At 47.6% G+C, this 17,724-nt stretch overlaps 2 protein-coding genes across 5 annotated transcripts in view; both read right to left on the bottom strand.

Moving 5' to 3' along the window:
• Positions 1-4,520: 4,520 nt before the first annotated feature.
• Positions 4,521-8,716, bottom strand: TMEM265 (transmembrane protein 265). 2 transcript variants are annotated; one of them, XM_012470012.2, is made up of 3 exons: positions 8,629-8,716; positions 7,449-7,619; positions 4,521-5,878 (listed from the first exon to the last, which is right to left on the bottom strand). In XM_012470012.2, the coding sequence occupies exons 2-3, from the start codon at positions 7,614-7,616 to the stop codon at positions 5,717-5,719; spliced, it is 330 nt and encodes a 109-aa protein (XP_012325435.1). In that variant the 5' UTR covers positions 7,617-7,619; positions 8,629-8,716; the 3' UTR covers positions 4,521-5,716. The 2 variants fall into 2 exon arrangements, with proteins under 2 accessions (XP_012325435.1, XP_012325434.1); XM_012470011.2 differs by lacking the exon at positions 8,629-8,716 and having other exon boundaries at positions 7,449-7,847.
• Positions 8,717-9,202: 486 nt separating this feature from the next.
• SRCAP (Snf2 related CREBBP activator protein) overlaps positions 9,203-17,724 on the bottom strand; it is a 42,845-nt gene continuing 34,323 nt past the window's right edge. For all 3 annotated transcript variants that reach the window (XM_012470009.3, XM_012470006.3, XM_012470007.3), the window contains 7 exons: positions 15,888-16,057; positions 15,539-15,735; positions 15,329-15,443; positions 14,722-14,841; positions 12,952-13,146; positions 12,703-12,786; positions 9,203-12,280 (listed from right to left, as the gene is read on the bottom strand). In XM_012470009.3, coding sequence (XP_012325432.2) covers positions 9,596-12,280; positions 12,703-12,786; positions 12,952-13,146; positions 14,722-14,841; positions 15,329-15,443; positions 15,539-15,735; positions 15,888-16,057 — 3,566 coding nt within the window. In that variant the 3' untranslated portion in view covers positions 9,203-9,595. The remainder of the gene's footprint in view (positions 12,281-12,702; positions 12,787-12,951; positions 13,147-14,721; positions 14,842-15,328; positions 15,444-15,538; positions 15,736-15,887; positions 16,058-17,724) is intronic.

Here is a 17,724-nt window from a genome sequence, read left to right as displayed (position 1 = left end):
ACAGAGTTTCACTCTTGTTGCCCATACTGGAGTGCAATGGCACGACTTCGGCTCACTGCAACCTCCACCTCCTGGGTTCAAGTGATTCTCCTGCTTCAGCCTCCACTGGGATTACAAGCATGTGCCACCATGCCCGGCTAATTTTGTATTTTTAGTAGAGACGGGGTTTCTCCATGTTGGTCAGGCTGATCTCCAACTCCCAACCTCAGGTGATCCGCCTGCTTCAGCCTCCCAAAGTGCTGGGATTACAGACGTGAGCCACTGCGCCTGACCCTAAACAATTTTGTAAAGATTTAAAATAGATAAAATTAGGTATTTACAGGCTCTTACCTCTGCTTTCAGAATGCCCTGAAGCAGTAACATCCTAGTAAAACACTTAAGTGTCTAGATATTGATTTCTCAGTAACAGTCCCCAAAAAAAGGAACTAAGGCTGTTCAGGAGAAATGGCCAATTTATAGGCTTCAGCAGGTAAAGTACAAGGTGAGTCTGGAGCAATTTGTGCCAGAAAATCACTAATGAAGGGGGCTTGTCACAAGGACACAGGAACCAGATTCAAGGGGTTTCCACTGATCAAAATCAGGGATAAAAATAATGAGGGGCATGATACAGCTTGCTGATGTGCTGCAAGTGTTACATTCCTCTAGGTGGTGAGTGACTGACTACACAGTTTTATTTATGATAAAACATTCATTAAGCTGCACACTTAAGATCTGTGTTTTACTGTATGTAAATTATGTCTCAACCAGACACTTTAAGAATACTGACAGTAGCTGGGCGCGGTGGCTCATGTCTGTAATCCCAGCACTTTGGGAGGCCAAGGCAGGCAGACCACAAGGTCAGGAGTTTGAGAACAGCCTGGCCAATATGGTAAAACCCTGTCTCTACTAAAAATATAAAAATTAGCCAGACATGGTGGTGAGCGCCTGTAGTCCCAGCTACTCGGGAGGCTAAGGCAGGAGAATCACTTGAACCAGGGAGGTGGAGGTTGCAGTAAGCCAAGATTGTGTTACTGCACTCCAGCTTGGGCAACAGACTCCGTCTCAAAAAAAAAAAAAAAAGAATACTGACAGCAATGGATATAACAAATAGAAAAATCTGAGCTCATACTGAAGCTAAAAGTTGTACGTAAATAAATGAAGAAGAAAAAGTTCTTTATAGGATGCCACCTAAAAATGTAGAAAGAATGATGGCTAGAAGACCAACATTTTGCAAGTCGCATAAGTGACTTGGGCATTAAAATCATTGGTGGAAGTTTGCTAAGGAACAGGGTATTTATATACTTTTTAATTACAAAGAAAAAAATAATATTTACCTTGCAAAAATGACATTATCTTAACCAAGTTGTTGCTAACACTACCAATAAGAGGACAAACCAATGTCACATGCCTCCTGATGTAATAAGGAGTGAAGACACAACTTATGTAGTATTTCTGGCAAAAAGTTCATACCTGAATCTAATTATAACAACCTAAATTGGAGGGACATTCTACAAACAACTGGCCTTCCTTTTAAAATGTCATAAAAGCTGGATGTCGTTGCATGCGCCTATAGTCCCAGCTAGTAGGAAACTGAGGCAGGAGGATCTCTTGAGCCCATGAGTTCAAGGCTGCAGTGAGCTGTGATCACACCACTGCACTCCAGCCTGGGCAACAGAATAGAAATTGTGTTAAGTCCACAGTTTGCAGAGTTTAGCCTGAACAACACAGTGAGACCCCACGTCTTAGAAAAAAAATTTTTAAAGAGGGAAAAAATTAGTAATACTGACAGCAATGGATATAACAAATAGAAAAATCTGAGATCATACTGAAGCTAAAAGTTGTAAGTAAATAAATGCAGTCTGGGTGACACAGTGAGGCCCTGTCTCCAAAACAAACAAAATGTCATAAAAGCTGGGGCAGTGACCACACCTATAACCCCAGCTACTTGAGAGACTGAGGCAGGAGGATCACTTGAGGCCAGTTAGAGGCTGCAGTGAGCTATGATAACACCTGTGAATAACCACTGCACTCCAGACTAGGTAACATCGTGAGACAGTGTCTCTGAAATAAATAAAAATTTTAAAAAATTGTTTGTCATAAAAGACAAAAAACAAGATGAAGAGCTATGCAAAAGTGAAGGATAGGCCGGTCGTGGTGGCTCATGCCTGTAATTCCAGCACTTTGGGTAGCCAAGGCAGGCGGATCATCTGAGGTCAGGAGTTCAAGATCAGCCTGGCCAACATGGCAAAACCCTGTCTCTACTAAAAATACAAAAATTGGCCGGGCATGATGGTGTATGCCTATAGTCCCAGCTACATGGGAGGCTGTGGCAGGAGAATCACTTAAAACCAGGAAGCAAAGGTTGCAGTGAGTGGAGATCGTGCCACTGCACTCCAGCCTGGGTGACAGTGAGACTCCATCGCAAAAAAAAAAAAAAAAAAAAAAAAAATTAGCTGGGTGTGGTGGCGTGTGTCTGTAATCCCAGCTACTCAGGAGGCTGAGGCAGAATTGTTTGCAACCAGGAAGTGGAGGTTGCAGTGAGCTGAAATCACCCTACTATACTCCAACTTGGGTGACAAAGCAAGACTCCATCTAAAAAAATAAATAATAAATAATAAACAGCAATTCAAGTTTTTTTGTTTTGGAGACAGGGTCTCAGTGTGTCACCTAGACTGGAGCATAGTGGCGCAATCAAAGCTCATTGCAACCTCTGCTTCCCAGGCTTAAGCAATCCTTCCACTGCAGCCTCCTGAATAGCTGGGACTACAGGTGCGTGCCACCATGCCCAGCTTTTAGGTATTTTTTGTAGAGACAGGGGTTTCACCAGTTGGCCAAGCTGGTCTCAAACTCCTGGACTCGAGCGATCTGCCCTCTTCAGTGTCCCAAAGTGCTGGGATCACAGGTGTGAGCCACTGTGCCCAGCTGAGACATGACAACTGAATACAATGAGTGTTGTCACTTGGACCTTAAAACAGAAAAGAAATGGCTACAAAAGACAATATTGGGACACCCAGCAAACTTGAATATGGACTATATATCAGAAGACAATATGGTATCGATGCTACCTTCTCTGAATTATATAATTGTACTATAGTTAGGTGAGCTAATGTATTTGTTTTTAGGAGATAATCATGACATTATTTAGGGATGAAGGATGACCCCCCCAAATAGTTTAGCAATAAAGCAAATGTGATGAATGTTAAAAATGATAAATCCCGGTAAAGGGCGTTCATGAGTTTGTTGTACAATTATTTCATTGTTTTGAAATGTTTTCAAAATAATTTAAAAACCAGTAAGACCTCATTTAATCAGTGTAGAGCAATGGGATATTCTCCTCTAGTAAACTAAAGCTGCTGCTTAATCCACTGGCTCAAAAAGTTTCCACAAAAATCTTTCTTGTAGCCATAAGAAGGAATGAGCTCATGCCTTTTGCAGGGACATGAATGAAACTGGAAGCCATCATCCTCAGCAAACTAACAAAGGAACAAAAAACCAAACACCACATGTTCTCACTCGTAAGTAGGAGTTGAACAATGAGAACACATGGACACAGGCAGGGGAACACCACACAACGGGGCCAGCTGTGGGGGGCGGGGGGCCAAGGGGAGGAGGGGAGCATTAGGACAAATAGCTAATACATTCGGGGCTTAAAACCTAGATGATGGGTTGATGGGTGAAGCAAACCACCATGTCACATGTATACCTATGTAACACACCTGTACGTTCTGTACTTGTATCCCAGAACTTAGGGTAAAAAAACAAAACTTTCCTTTTTTTTTTTTTTTAGTAGAGATGGGTTTTCATCTTGTTGACCAGGATGGTCTCGATCTCTTGACCTTGTGATCCACCCGCCTCGGCCTCCCAAAGTGCTGGGATTATAGGCGTGAGCCACCGCGCCCGGCCAAAAAACAAAACTTTCTAAAATGTGTTACCCTTTTTTCCTCCTGATTAAGAAATTGCAGAGTGAACCCAATAAAAATCTTTTCTAAAAAGCAATAGTTCTCAAACTATGTGCACTGAATCAATTGGGAAACTGAGAAATCCTGATGCCCAGGCTGCACCTCACACCAATTAAGTCAGAATGTAGGCTGGGTAAAGCCCAGGCCTAAGTACTTTTTAAGGCTCCCAGGTGGTTCCACTGTGAAGCTATGTTGAGAACACTGCCCTGTATACGGTTTCTACCCACTGTTGTAATTCTAACTTCTGGGACCACCAATCGATTTCTTCTTTCTTCCTGGAGCATGTGGGAACACTGAGGACAGCCATCATGTGCCTCTCCTTCCCCTCCAATCTCTCTTCAGTATGTAACATCTCTCATTCCTTTAGGTGCTCTTCCGGACTCTGAATTAAGGTACTTGCCAGGGCACATGTACTCCAAAAGGCATGACTCATAATATCCCCAAACTGCAAACATCCCAAAGTCCACCAACAGAAAATGGACAAATTGTGATATATCCATATGACTGAATACTACACAGCAATAAAAACTACACCTATTCCAAATATTGACGAATCTCACAATGTCAAGAAATCAACATGAAAAGAATACATGATTCCATTTATATAAAGTTCAAATGCAGACAAAATTAAACAACATTGCTAGAAGTCAGAATGGTGGTTACCTGTGGGAAGAAAGGAAGCAGCAATGATTGGGAGTATAAAGGAGGCTTTGAAGTGTTGGCCATGTTCTAATTTCTTTACTGAATGTGGTTATTCACATTTGCTTTGCGTTAATTTAATGAACTGTATACTTGTTTGGGGTATTTTCCTATGTGTATGTTATCAATGTTATTATGAGGCCCAAGATAAAAGATATGAAAATCAATTTTAATCATTCAAATCACCATGTACAGAATGGTTGTTGCTGTTACCCAACTCTTTCATTCCTCTCTCAGCTCTGGAACCAAAGTGTTTAGTAGGTTCAGTCTCAGCTCTACCATTTACTAGCCGAGGACCTTGTGCAAATCTGTTTGTTTCCTCAAGTATAAAATGAGAACACTGTCATTTTAGAACACTTCCTCCAGTTTTCACTGATAGTAGGTACCTATCATACGCGATATATTCATAAGATGGATATGATAGTATAGATACCTACTATCTAAGTGACTGAAAACTGGAGGAAGAAATATAAAGTGCTTAGAATACAGCCTGGAATATAGTAAGTAATAAATAGTAGCAGCTGCTACTACTCTTGGCCTCAGAGTCTCTGTGGATGTACAAGGGAGAAGCTGGGGTCTTTCCAAGATGGGAAACTTCCAGAAGAAAATTAAAATTATTTCCTTCTCTTGGAGCTCTTGGATGAGGTGGATGCTGGCTTCTGCTATCAGTCAAATGTCCAGTCTGGCTCTCACCAAGGGCCCAAGGAAAAGCAGGGGGAGAACAATTAGACAGGAACATTTCACCACTAAAAAGGCTTTTATTACAAAACAAACTCTAATAAAACCAGATCTGGTCTTCAACCCCACCTCCCGCCGCCCTTCGCTGGGTAGAGGCCCTAGGGTGGGCTGGGGTAGGGGAGATGGGGGTGGTGGACCCTGAAAGAACTGAGCAGGCTGCCTTTCTCTCATCAGTCTCAGCCGCTGCCCTCCTTTTATAAAGGGCTAGAAGAACTCTTCCAAAGCCCCTTGAGAGAGTCCCCATCCTTCCAACCAGGACCACTGCTGTCACAGGACCTTAGCAATGCCGCATTGCAGGATCCAGGTGGTCTTGGCTGGCTCTCAGCAGAGGCCACCCAGGGTCACTCAGCCTGAGCGATGGCGTAGGAGAGCAACCACAGCAACAGGGGGCCCAGAACGAGGACAGCACACCAGACAGCAAAGCTGGCCAGGATGAGTTTCCGGGCCCGGGCCCCCCAGCGCACTGCCTCCTCGGACCGGCCTGCCTTATGCCGCTCTTCCGCCTGTGGGGGCAGGTTCTTGGTTAGGTTCTCCTGCTGTTTCTGCCCCAATGTGCCCATTTCCCCACTCCACTTCTCCTTCTCTGTCACAGATCAAAACCTCACATCCAAACCCTCTAACTCCCTTTCCAGTTTCTGATTCTCACCTCTGATCTGCAAAATATGGTACCCATCTCTGGGCCCTGCCTACTTCTCAGGGTAGCCACAGTTAGCTCACAAGATGGCACAGTGGAAAGTACTTTCCAATTCTTTTATTCCCATTCTTTCCAACCATCCCAGATTGATTCAAAATTTGTAACTACTGGCAAGAAACAGTGAACCTGGAGTATTTCACTCATGCCCAAACACTACTTCATTCTCATAGTCCACTGGGCCTCATCTTTTTCATCATGTTTTCTTTGAGACAGTGTTTTACTCGTCGCCCAGGCTGTAGTGCAATGGTGCGCTCTCACTGTAACCTCCGCCTCCCAGGTTCAAGCAATTCTCCTGCCTCAGCCTCCCAAGTAGCTGGGATTACAGGCATGTGCCACCACGCCTGGTTAATTTTGTATTTTTAGTAGAGATGTGGTTTTACCATGTTGGCCAAGCTGGTCTCAAACTCCTGACCTCAAGTGATCTGCCCACCTCAGCCTTCCAAAGTGCTGGGATTACAGGCATGAGCCACTGCACCCAGCCTGTCATCATTAAGCACTCTTTTTAGGATTTTGCCCTAATGGAACACCAAAGTTCTTACAGTAAGTTTCTGTTAAAATGTCTAGGGTTGAGAAAATTCCAGGATGAAGTTTAAGTTAGCCTGTGTAGTCTTTCCAAAAGGACATGTGCTGTTTTTAATAGGCTTTTTGAAATGGTGAAGCCCCCTCAAAAACCCAATAGTGTCTTCCAGACTCCTAGAGATGGTGCTCATTACCATTCAGCTGCCTCCAGCCTTGCAGCCTCTAAGTCACCTTCCATGTAGGCCTTGAGAGTGGATCTTTCTAAAACTCGTATCTGACCAAGTCACTTTCCCCTGCAGGAACCATTCAATGGTTCCCCAGTACTTTTAAGACAAAGTCAAAACTCTTAAGCATAGAATTGGAGGCCCTTGGGAATCTGGGTCCTCTGGCTTTATCTCTCAGTATTCCTCACTGGTCCACTTGTGCTCCACAGGCCTTTGTACACACTACTCCCTTGACCCAGAATGCCCTTCCACCCTTATTCACTCACCCTTTAAGGTTAATTCCTGTTACCTCTCCTAGGATGCCTTTCCAGTCACCTACTCTACCACATACACGTATCTAATCACATATATATATATAAATATATATATCCTTCCTGGCTCCCAGAGTATCCTGTGCTTCTTGTATTACAGTACTGATGAACTGTATTCTATTAATTACCCATTTTTACTGCCATCTCTTTCATTAGACTATGGGTCCTCTGACAACAAGGAACACTGTCTTATTATTTCTGGCACTAGGCCCAGAACCGAGCATTGATAGGTATTCAGTAACCGTTTGATCAATGTAGATAGATCAGATACATGAACCCATTGCCTTATAACCACCCCCGTTCCCATGGGAATTGCACTCCTCACCTTGATGGCAAACACCAGAGCCATGACTCCCAGGCAAGAGCAGCCACAGATAATGCTAGTAGCTGCCAAGCAGCGGAGGCGGAGCCAGCAGCAGCGGATGGGGGATGGAGGATGAGCAGCTTCCGTGTTGCTCATCAAGATCTCCACTGCCTTCTCCTCGTCCTCCATCACCTGTGGGCGATAGTCAAGGTACTTGTGAGCCCAACAACTGAGCCCTTGGCCTTGCTTGCTCAGACTCCAACCCTCAGAGCATTCTGTTCTCATGGCCTAGCCTGGCAGTCAGGAATGCTACCTTACTGGGGAATTCCTCTAGTGACTCACAGAGCAGGAGAGGAAATGTGTGGCTGGAATCCTTTTACCTGAGCTTGAGGTTCTGAGTGCTTGAAAGCAAGCCAGTGTGGACATGGCATTATCTGTATTATTTAGTGTTTCGACAAGTGGGAAGAAGCCGAATGACAGGCAGACACCGAGAAGCAGGAGAAATAAAAACTCTTGAAAGCTGCTATGATTCTGTTATTTTAATCTGTATTTCAAAGGGCCCTAAATTCCTTAGAGGCTGCCCCCTGAATATTACAGATGTCAGAGAACATGACTCTAGGTACTGCACCCCACTTCAAGCAAAGCGGCCATTTTATATGAAAACAGTTATGGGAATGGAGAAAAGTAAGGATAATGTACCCAAGTAAACCCTTTTTTACCACTGAAACCAAACACCAGAAAGACCTTCCCTAAGTCAGGGCTTCCTCTGCTATGCTACCTCCCTGCCACCTCCTCTTCATTTTAACCCAGGCCACACAACACAATTATACTAGTACACTGAGTCCAAATGACCTCATTACCACACAGAAACCTGCATGATGCCCTACTTAATCATTTATTGTCTCCCTACTTCTCAGGTCCTCTAGCCCTGGCATCAAACCACCTTTCTACCCTTATCTCCAACCACTCCCCTACAACCCAGACAAAATGAACACCTGTGGCCTCCCGAACCCAAGTAACAAAGGATAGGAAGGGTGAAAGAGGTGAGACAAGCAGAGAGCAAAGAATGATGTGTGCCAAAAAGCTGCAGGGAAGTAGGTATGAAGAAATAACTCGGATGAGGTAAACACAGAGCCAATAGCAGGACATAAGGAGGGCCCAGGGAGTGGAGAGAGAATGTAAAAATGAACGGGGATCTTACCTGGCTACAGGCCTTGAGGGACTCTGAGTTTCGGCTCCCGCCTCAGCTTTGGTTTGGCTTGGGTGGTGATGGAGCTGACTCAGGGCTCCAAGCCAAGCCCAGGGGTGGGGTTGGGTGGCCAGCCACCACCTGAAGAGCCCAGAGAGCTGGGAAGGGGTGTGGCTGACTAAAACCAGTTTGGCTAGATGAAAAGCAGGGGAGGGCCAAGGGATGGAGCAACTGGAGCTACGATGCCTGCCCTCTGGAAAAAGGAGTGAAAGGAAGCACCTGAGCAAGAGGGATACAAGGGAAAGGTCTGAGGCATCAGAGAGCTCCAAGTCAAGTCCAGGAACAAAGGTAACAAAAAGGAGACGAAAAGGACGTCTGCGACTTCAAGCTGACTAGGAAAAGGCACCCTACCACATCAGATTCGCCAATCTTTCTTCTTCTTGGGTAGATTTCTGCCTCAAATATACAATCCTGGGCTAGAGATCAGGTGCTACGGTCTTTGCAAGAGCAAGAGAGAATAACGATGCCCAAGTTCCCACCCAACCCTCCACCAGACCAGAAAATCAGAAGCCTCCTTACGCGGATGCTCGTACAGAAACTAAGTTTATTATTTTTTCTTCTTAAAAAAAAAAAAAAAAAAGAAAAAACCTCATTGTAGAGAAGCCCCTCCCCTTTCCCCTAAGGGTGGGGGGCTGTGAAAGACAGCTGGGGAATCAAGTACAAGGGGGTGGGGACAGAGACTATCTTGCCACCCTTAACACTACCCAGCCACGTGGGGTGAAGGGGAGGGGGACTGTGATGATCCCCGTTTCCATGACAACCAGTTGCCTACCCCCTACTTTGGTGGGAAGAAAGGAGAAGGCCCCTTTGTCTCCCTGGAGGCTTTCCCCCTCAAGACTTCAAGTAGTGGTTAACAGAGTCAGGCCTGGTCATGGAGGGAGCGGCCACGGTGGAAAGCCTAGGTGGAGGGGCAGCCCACTCACGTCTTGGCCTTTCGGCCTCTGTGACTAACAGCAGGGCCAGCCAGGGAGGGAGGGGCGCTACTGCGCAGGATGCGCTGGTCCCCTTGGTTGGTGGTCCCAACAAGCCTGCGGGGGCCAGGCCGTCGGTGTGGGGTCCCATCCCCTTCCTCTTCCTCACCTGAGGGTTCAGGCTCAGACTCCTCTACTGAACCCTCAGGCCCCAGGGGACTTGGAGGCTGTAGGCGGCCCCGCTTTGCCAGCCCAGGACCCCCACCAACTGGGGCCCCTGCTCGCTTGCGAGGCACCTTCTCAGTCTCTAGTGGGGTGACTAGAGACCCTGGACGCAGCCGGGTCGAGCGCAGTTTTGGGGCCGATACCACAGGAGGTGTCAATTCCAGCCCGCCTGGCCCACTATCTGCTAAGTCCAGGTCATCCTGAATTACAGCCACCACCATGGACCCTCCGCTCTTCCGTCCTCGCATTCCCTCTGCTTCAAGCCGAAGGCGGGCCAGGCGGGTAAGGGGGCGGCTTCCATCTTCATCAGAAGAACTGCCCTCACTCTCCCCCTGGCCCTGGGGTTGCCGTCGCCTCCCCAATCCACAGCTTTCAAGGACAGAAGTGCTGTCACGGTCCAACACAGGGAGCTGGCTGGGCCGAGGTGACGGAGGATTCTTGGGAGGTCGGCCTCTCTTCCGTTTGGGTGGGGACGTTGAAATGTTGACAGTGGTGACAGTGTTGGCAACAGTAGCGGAGGGACAAGCTAGCAGTGGTGGGAGTGGGGTTAGGGGTGGTGGGAGTGGCGGTGGCTGTGTCCGACTTTCGGAGTTACCATCCCCTGGAGAGGAAATGGTCCCAGGGATGGGCAAATCTCGTGCCTTAGGGGGCCGCCCTCGTCTTCTTTTCTCCACAGGTGACAGGATGGGATTGGGTCTGTGAACTGGCTGGGGTCCAAGAGGCTGGGGCCCAGGAATAAGCTGTGGTTCCAGGACAGGCTCTGCAACAATTAGGGTCCCAGCCCCAGGGACTGGGTCAGCCCCATTGGTTTTTCCCTTCGAGGTGAATGAGGGTGCCTCATCCACACCTCTCCCAGCATCTGCTGGAGACCTGTTCTTCTTGGGAGGCCTCCCCCTCCGGCGTTTCACAGCAGGTGGGGTGATGGCAAGCAGTGCTCCGTCTCCATTCTCTGGGGTGCCACCATCAGTCACCCCCAGCTCAATGTGACGGCAAGCGATGAAGGGCTGCTGCAGTGGAGTGGGCAGTGAGGATGAAGGAGCAGCTTCACAGGGCCCACTAGTGGGAGGGGAGGATTCTGGCCCTGACATACTTCGGACAGATGGACTTCCCGGGCTGGCACTAGTCTCAGAGACCCCAGACACTAAAGTGCTGGCAGTTCCTCGTTGCTGCCGCCGCCGCCGCACCAATTCCTTTTCCTCTACCACAGTTACTAGCCGTCCTGGCAGCTTTCGAAGTACTTTGGGGCCTGGTGGTTGCCCTGGCCGACCAGTCCCTTGACCCCTAATTTCCACATCAGCACTGGTGCGACGACGAGGAGGTCGGGCAGGTGAAGGACCCTCAGGCGAGGAAGTGGCTGAAGATGAGGTGGATGGAGCTGCGACCTCAGCTGTTGCGAGTTCCTGTGGCTTCTCTGGGCTGGAGGTTGGGGTCTGGGCCTCTGCCAGCTCTTCAGAGTTCCTGTTAGCCTGCAAGGGCTCCTGAAGTGGCTCATCAGATGCTGCTGAGGGTGGGAGCTCCAGGCCATTGCTCTCACTCACACACAGGGGCAACTCCTCACCTTCAGGCAGCACTGTAAGGGTGGTCCCCTCAGCAGAATCTGGTGCCTCCTGCTCTTCACCATTGGGGACGCTGCCAGCCTCCAAGGTTGGGTTGGATGCAGAAGGGGCGAGAGAAAGGTTCTTCTCTGACACAGGCAAGATCTCCACAGCAACTGGCAACAGATCTTTAGGAGGCACAAGAGTAAGTGAGGAGGTCTCTGAACTGGCCACAGTAGCCAGTTCCAGGGACTCTGGAGATGCCAATGCCTGGGCACACAGTTCTGCCTCAGGCCTCAAGCCCAAAGGGAGGCTGGTGACTGGGGGAGAGATGGGCACAGAAGGTGGACCAACCAAGAGAGGAAAGGAAGGAGTTAAAAGAGAGGTTTGGGCTGGAGGAGGGGTATGAGCTGGTGGAGGGGTACAGGCAGGAGGAGGGGTACAGGCAGGAGAAGAACAAGGAGGAATCTGTGAAGGAGGAGGGGGAGGAGAAGGCAAGATATGGACAGGAAGAATGGTTATTGGATTTGGGGCTGAAATGGGTAATGAGACAGAGACTGGGACAGGGACAGGGGCAGGAATTGCAGCTGGAGCTGAAGCTGGAGTGGGTCGAGGCCTAGGTGCTGGTCTGGGAACTCGCTCCCTGGCGGGACTGCAGCGGGGCGGCGTGGTGGTGCTGCGAATTTGATGGGCAGATACGACAGGAGTGTGGTTTGCCCCTTGAGTCTCAGCCCGGGCTCCACGAAGACGCTCACTGACACGAGTCCCTGGCCTCTCAGGAGCTTTGGCCTTTTTACTGCGCCGGTGGCTGCCTCCACCAGTCCCACAGGAACTCTCGTCTGCAGGCCCCAGTCCCTCCTCTTCCTCTTGGGGTAGGCGGAACACTTCCTCCTTGGCTTGATCCAGGTCTTTTCGGGCAGCTTCCACTTGCTCCTACAACAACAGAGTCCACAAGTGGTCAGGAGGAGGCAGGGAGGGTAGAGAGTGAGTAGAAATTAGCAGCTTCCAGGCTGGGTGTGGTGACTCATGCCTGTAATTCCGGTACTTGGGGGAAGTTGAGGCTGGTGGATCACCCGAGATCAGGAGTTCAAGGCCAGCCTGGTGTCTTGAACATGGTGAAAACCCATCTCTACTAATAACACAAAAATTAGCCAGGCTTGGTGGTGCATGCCTGTAGTTCCAGCTACTCGGGAGGCTGAGACAGAATTGCTTGAACCAGGGAGGTGGAGGCTGCAGTGAGCTGAGATCACACCACTGCACTCCAGCCTGGGTAACAGAGCGAGACTTTGTCTCAAAAAAAAAAAAAAAAAAATTAACAGCTCCCCACTGCCAGACCCACCCCTGGAAATACTCACTTCTGCCTGTTTGAGCTCCTCTCGGCTCACCTCCTCCAGTGAGGCCTCCAGGAATTTCATGGCATAGCGCTCAATGGGGGTCAGCTGCAAGGAGGAGCAGTGGTGATAAACGTAGGAACCTGGTACCTGGTATCCAGGGTCCCATCACCCTTGTTTATTCCCACCAGGGAAGACAGAAGGATGGTCACAAGCCCAGGGGAAACACACAAATGCTCAGACCCAACAAGAACTAGTGGCTCCAACACTGACCTGTTCTACAAGGGCAGCAATTTCCTGCTCAGCCCGGGACATCTCCTCATCCTCAGCCCCAGGCCGGCTGGCCTCCTCTCCCTCACCAGCAGGAAACCCATCGTTCTCATTAAATTCTGCAAGTTCAGCCACCTGTTCAGCCTTGGCCTGGGTGGCTGCACGGATATCCTCCTCATCTTCTGCCCGACACAATGCCTACCAGGGTGTATAAAAGGAAAAGAAAACATGAGACTTCAAGTACTTTACATTCTGTGATTTGATTCAGGCAAAAACTTGAGACTAAGTGTACAAAAACTAGGTTTGCAACAGAACTTTACAACCTCCTAGGCCTGCAGAGTTACCACAACTCAGTGGTCCACACAGGATGGACTGGATTTTACCAGGACTCCCACTAGGGGAAAATAACTGTTTTAGAGATGATCTGCTCGACTTCCTTTAACGTTAGCTTCAGTTCTCTTAAAAAAAAAAAAAGCCATCACAGAAAGATGTGACTAAAAACGCACAATTCTCTTTTGCACTGAGATGGCTCAAGACAACATACTGACCACATCTGCTCTTTCCAGAAAGCTCACACGAAAGCCACCAAGGCAAGGAGCCTACAGTACTCAGTGGGGAAAACATCTCCATGCTGCGCTCTGCCTGGGGTTCCTAAACGCCTGTCTACAGCTGGAGAGCTTTGAAAACACACACATGCTCAGACTCAACACCTCAAAATTACGATTTAGATTTTGAGAGCAAGCCAAGGAGTAAATTTTTTTTTTTGAGAAAGAGTCACTCTGTCACACAGGCTAGAGTGCAGTAGCATGATCTTGATTCACTGCAACCTCCACCTCCTGTGTTCGATTTTCCTGCCTCAGCCTCCCAAGTATAGTTGGGATTACAGGCACCTACCAAGCCCAGCTAATTTTTGTATTGTTAGTAGAGATGGGGTTTCACTATGTTGGCCAGGCTGTTATAGAAGGAATAAATCTTTTTAAAACCTTTCTAAATGTGACTTTATTATGTATAAGTGTTTGAAGCAGTGTTTCACATCAAATACAAATCATTTCTTATATCCACATCACAATTTAACCTTCAAAATTAGTTCCTTCTCGTTAGCATTTCCATTTCAGAGAAGTATTTAGGTTGGTGCAAAAATAATTGCGGTTTTTAACATTACTTTTTATTTATTTTTTTTTTTTTCTGAGAAAGAGTTTCAATGTTGTTGCCCAGGCTGCAGTGCAATGGCGCAATTTCGGCTCACTGCGACCTCTGCCTCCCAGGTTCAAGCAATTCTCCTGTCTCAGCCTCCTGAGTAGCTGGGATTACATGCACGTGCCACCACACCTAGTTAATTCTGTATTTTTAGTAGAGACAGGGTTTCTCCATGTTGGTCAGGCTGGTCTCAAACTCCTGGCCTCAGGTGATCCACCTGCCTCAGCCTCCCAAAATGCCGGGATTACAGTCATAAGCCACTGCACCCAACGGACATTACTTTTAATAGAAAGTGAGGTTCAAAAGAGTGAGGTTTGTAACTTGTCTTAACAAACACAATTAAGAAGCACTACTGGAATTCAACCTAAAACTGAGGACTCCAAAATCCTGTTGTTTTTTTTTTCTACTAAATCATGTGAACCAATAAGTAATGTACTGACCACTATCAAAGGCTAACTGTAATCTGGGAAGCAGAAGAAACATCTCTTTTCCCTGGAAAAGCTCAACAGACTAACAAAGAACAGGATATGCTATAAGCATTAGCTCAACTTTAGGAACTGCCCACTCTTTTTTCACCTGCTCCAGAATATGAGTCTGCTTGCTGGCCACAGTCTCTTCCTCCTCTTCAGGGACAGAGGGCACAGATGAGCTAGAAGGTTCCTCCAAGGGCATATCAAACAGCTCTCGGATGGTTTGCTATTGGATAGAACACAGGGAAGTGTCAGAGTCAAAAGAATGCTAGTTTTAGGTCTAAGCTGTAAGGCTGATGGTTCTTGGAAGTATCAGGGGTGCCACTGGTTGAAGACACAGGTCTGTGAAGACCAAAGCAGTCCTTTTTGGTTTTTCTTTGAGATGGAGTTTTTGCTCTTGTCGCCCAAGCTAGTGTGCAATGGCGCCATCTTAGCTCATTGCAACTTCTGCTTCCCAGGTTCAAGCGATTTTCCTGCTTTAGCCTCCCAAGCAGTGGGGATTACAGGTGCCCACCACCACACCTGGCTAATTTTTGTATTTTTAGTAGAGATGGTTTCACCATATTGGCCAGGCTGGTGTCCAACTCCTGGCTTCAAGTGATCTGACCGCCTAGACCTCCCAAAGTGCTAAGCAGTTCTCTTTAATAAACAGGAGGAAGTCCTAAAGGCACAGCAGTTTTCTTCTGCATAGGCTAAAAGATCTTACTTAGTACCTGTTTAAAATAGGCTGTGGTGAAGTTGCCTCCCTCAATGGCCATGTCTCCCAACATTCTCTTCTGATTTGCCTTTTTTAGGATGTTCTCCTCCACTGTCCGTTCACTGATAAGCCTAGGGAGTGATAAAGGCCATGTGTAAGCAGCCAAATATATCAAAGAAACCCTATCAGTAAAGGGGAAGTAAGGTGAGGGAAGACTAGGCAATACCTATATATGTGGACATCCCGGGTCTGGCCAATTCGGTGACAGCGGTCCTGGGCCTGAGCATCCATGGTGGGATTCCAGTCGCTGTCATAAAAAACAACAGTGTCTGCTCCTGTCAGGTTCACGCCCACACCCCCACTCCGAGTTGAAAGGATGAAGCAGAATATGCGTTTGTCTGCATTGAACCGTTCCATCAAGGCCTAGAAGGAAAGGGAAAAAAAAGTTGCTATTGGGAGACTTATCCCCCAAAACAGGTCTAAGGCTTAGTGGCACCCTCTCTGGAAGCCCAAATCCTGGGAAAAGAAGAGAAAAGCAGAGGCGAGCCTCTAAGGGCTGCAGAAGCCTGGGTTACCTGTCTCTGCTCAACTCTAGTAGACCCATCCAGACGCAGGTAGAGATGGCCATGGTAGGTGAGAAACTGCTCCAATACATCCAGCATTCGGGTCATCTGGGTGAAGATGAGCACTCGGTGGCCCTCTGCCTTGAGCTGCCGTAACAGCACTGCCAACGTCTGCAACTTTCCTGAAGAGATACAAAGGAGTACAAGGGAGCTAGCTACAAGCTGTAATAGGTAGAATGCTTAGCAATATAAGGCTGGGGTTGAAAGGTAATCAATCCTTTAGGCCAAGGTTTCAATTAGCCTAGCAGATCAAAAATATTTAACTACAGTGGGGCATAATGGTTCATGCCTGTAATCCCCACACTGGCCAATGGAAGGTCAAGGTAGGCAGATCACTTGAAATCGGGAGTTCGAGAACAGCCTGGCCAACGTGATGAGATCCCGTTTTTACTAAAAATACAAAAATTAGCTGGGCGTGGTGGCAGGTGCCTATAATCCCAGCTATTCAGCAGACTGAGGCATGAGAACCGCTTGAACCTGGGAGGCAGAGGCTGCAGTGAGCTGAGATCATACCACTGCCCTCCAGCCTAGACGACAAAGCGAGACCCTGACACAAAAAAATGTATCTATATAACGCCATACAGATTTTTCCTTTAAGGGTTTCACCTCTTCCGTCTTCTCCTGCCTGGAATCTAACTTCTTTTGAGTCTAACTAAAAGAGTAGGGGAATACATAATATTGAGGGAAAATCAGAATCTTCAATGGTTATGTGCAAGAGATCCTTAAGTATTACAATAGTCATACCAGCTGAAATCCTGAACAGATTCACAGATTCCATGGTCACAGCTTACAGACCAGGATTTAAGGTCACAGATCAAAACCGTAAAGTTAGATAGGCCCACACCTGTTATCTAGTTCAAGCTTCCATCAAACACAGAAATAACTTCAACACTTCTGGTAAGTCAGTTATCACTCAGGCTGGAGTGCAGTGGTGCCATCTCTGCTCATTGAAACCTCTGCCTCCCAGGCTCAAGCCATCCTCCTACCCCAGCCTCCCAAGTAGCTTGGACTACATAGGCACGTGCCGCCATGCCCGGCTAATTTTTGTATTTTTTGTAGAGACAGGGTTTCGCCATGTTGCTCATGCTGGTCTCCAACTTGTGAACCCACCTCGGCCTCTCAGAGTGCTGGGATTACAGACATGAGCCACCAGAGCAGACCTTATTTTTTTTCAGACAAGGTCTCATCCTGTTGCCCAGGCTAGAGTGCAGTGGCATGATCACAGCTGACTGCAGCCTCAACCTCCCAGGCTCCTGCAATTCTCCCACCTCAGCCACCTGAGTAGCTGGCACTATAGATGTACACCACCACATCCAACTAATTTTTCAATTTTTGAAGAGACAGGGTTGTCACGTTGCCTAGGCTGGTCTTTAACTACTTGCCTTAAGTGATCTGCCCACCTCAGCCTACCCAAGTGCTGGGATACAAGTATGAGCCACCACACCCCGCCTTGAACACTTTCAGTCAAGACTTTCAGTTTCAAATGTAACAAAAGCATTTTTTTAACTAAAACATTTATTGAACAAATATGAATAAAAATGTTAATTTTCTTACATTCTAGGATATTTAAGAAATCTCAGTCTGGGTGCAGTGGCTCACACCTGTAATCCCAGTACTTTAGGAGGCTGAGGAGGGCAGATCACCAGGGCAAGAGTTCGAAACCAGCCTGGCCAACATGGTAAAACCCCGTCTCTACTAAAGATACTAAAAAAATTAGCCAGGCATGGTGGCGTACACCTGTAATCCCAACTACTCAGAAGTCTGAGGCAGGAGAATCACTTGAACCTGG

Source organism: Aotus nancymaae, unplaced genomic scaffold (assembly GCF_030222135.1).
Source record: "Aotus nancymaae isolate 86718 unplaced genomic scaffold, 86718_ANA_hifiasm-v0.15.2.pri h1tg000049l, whole genome shotgun sequence".
Lineage (NCBI taxonomy): Eukaryota > Metazoa > Chordata > Mammalia > Primates > Aotidae > Aotus > Aotus nancymaae.
Note: the sequence above shows the minus strand (reverse complement) of the source record. Positions and strands in the feature narration are given on the sequence as shown.

Excerpts from the sequence above, each read along its gene's own strand:
- TMEM265 (XM_012470011.2), bottom strand. The coding sequence starts at position 7,712 with ATGAGAACAGAATGCTCTGAGGGTTGGAGTCTGAGCAAGCAAGGCCAA. Across the intron at positions 5,879-7,448 it reads CTCTGGTGTTTGCCATCAAG|GCGGAAGAGCGGCATAAGGC; the intron begins GTGAGGAGTGCA and ends CTGCCCCCACAG.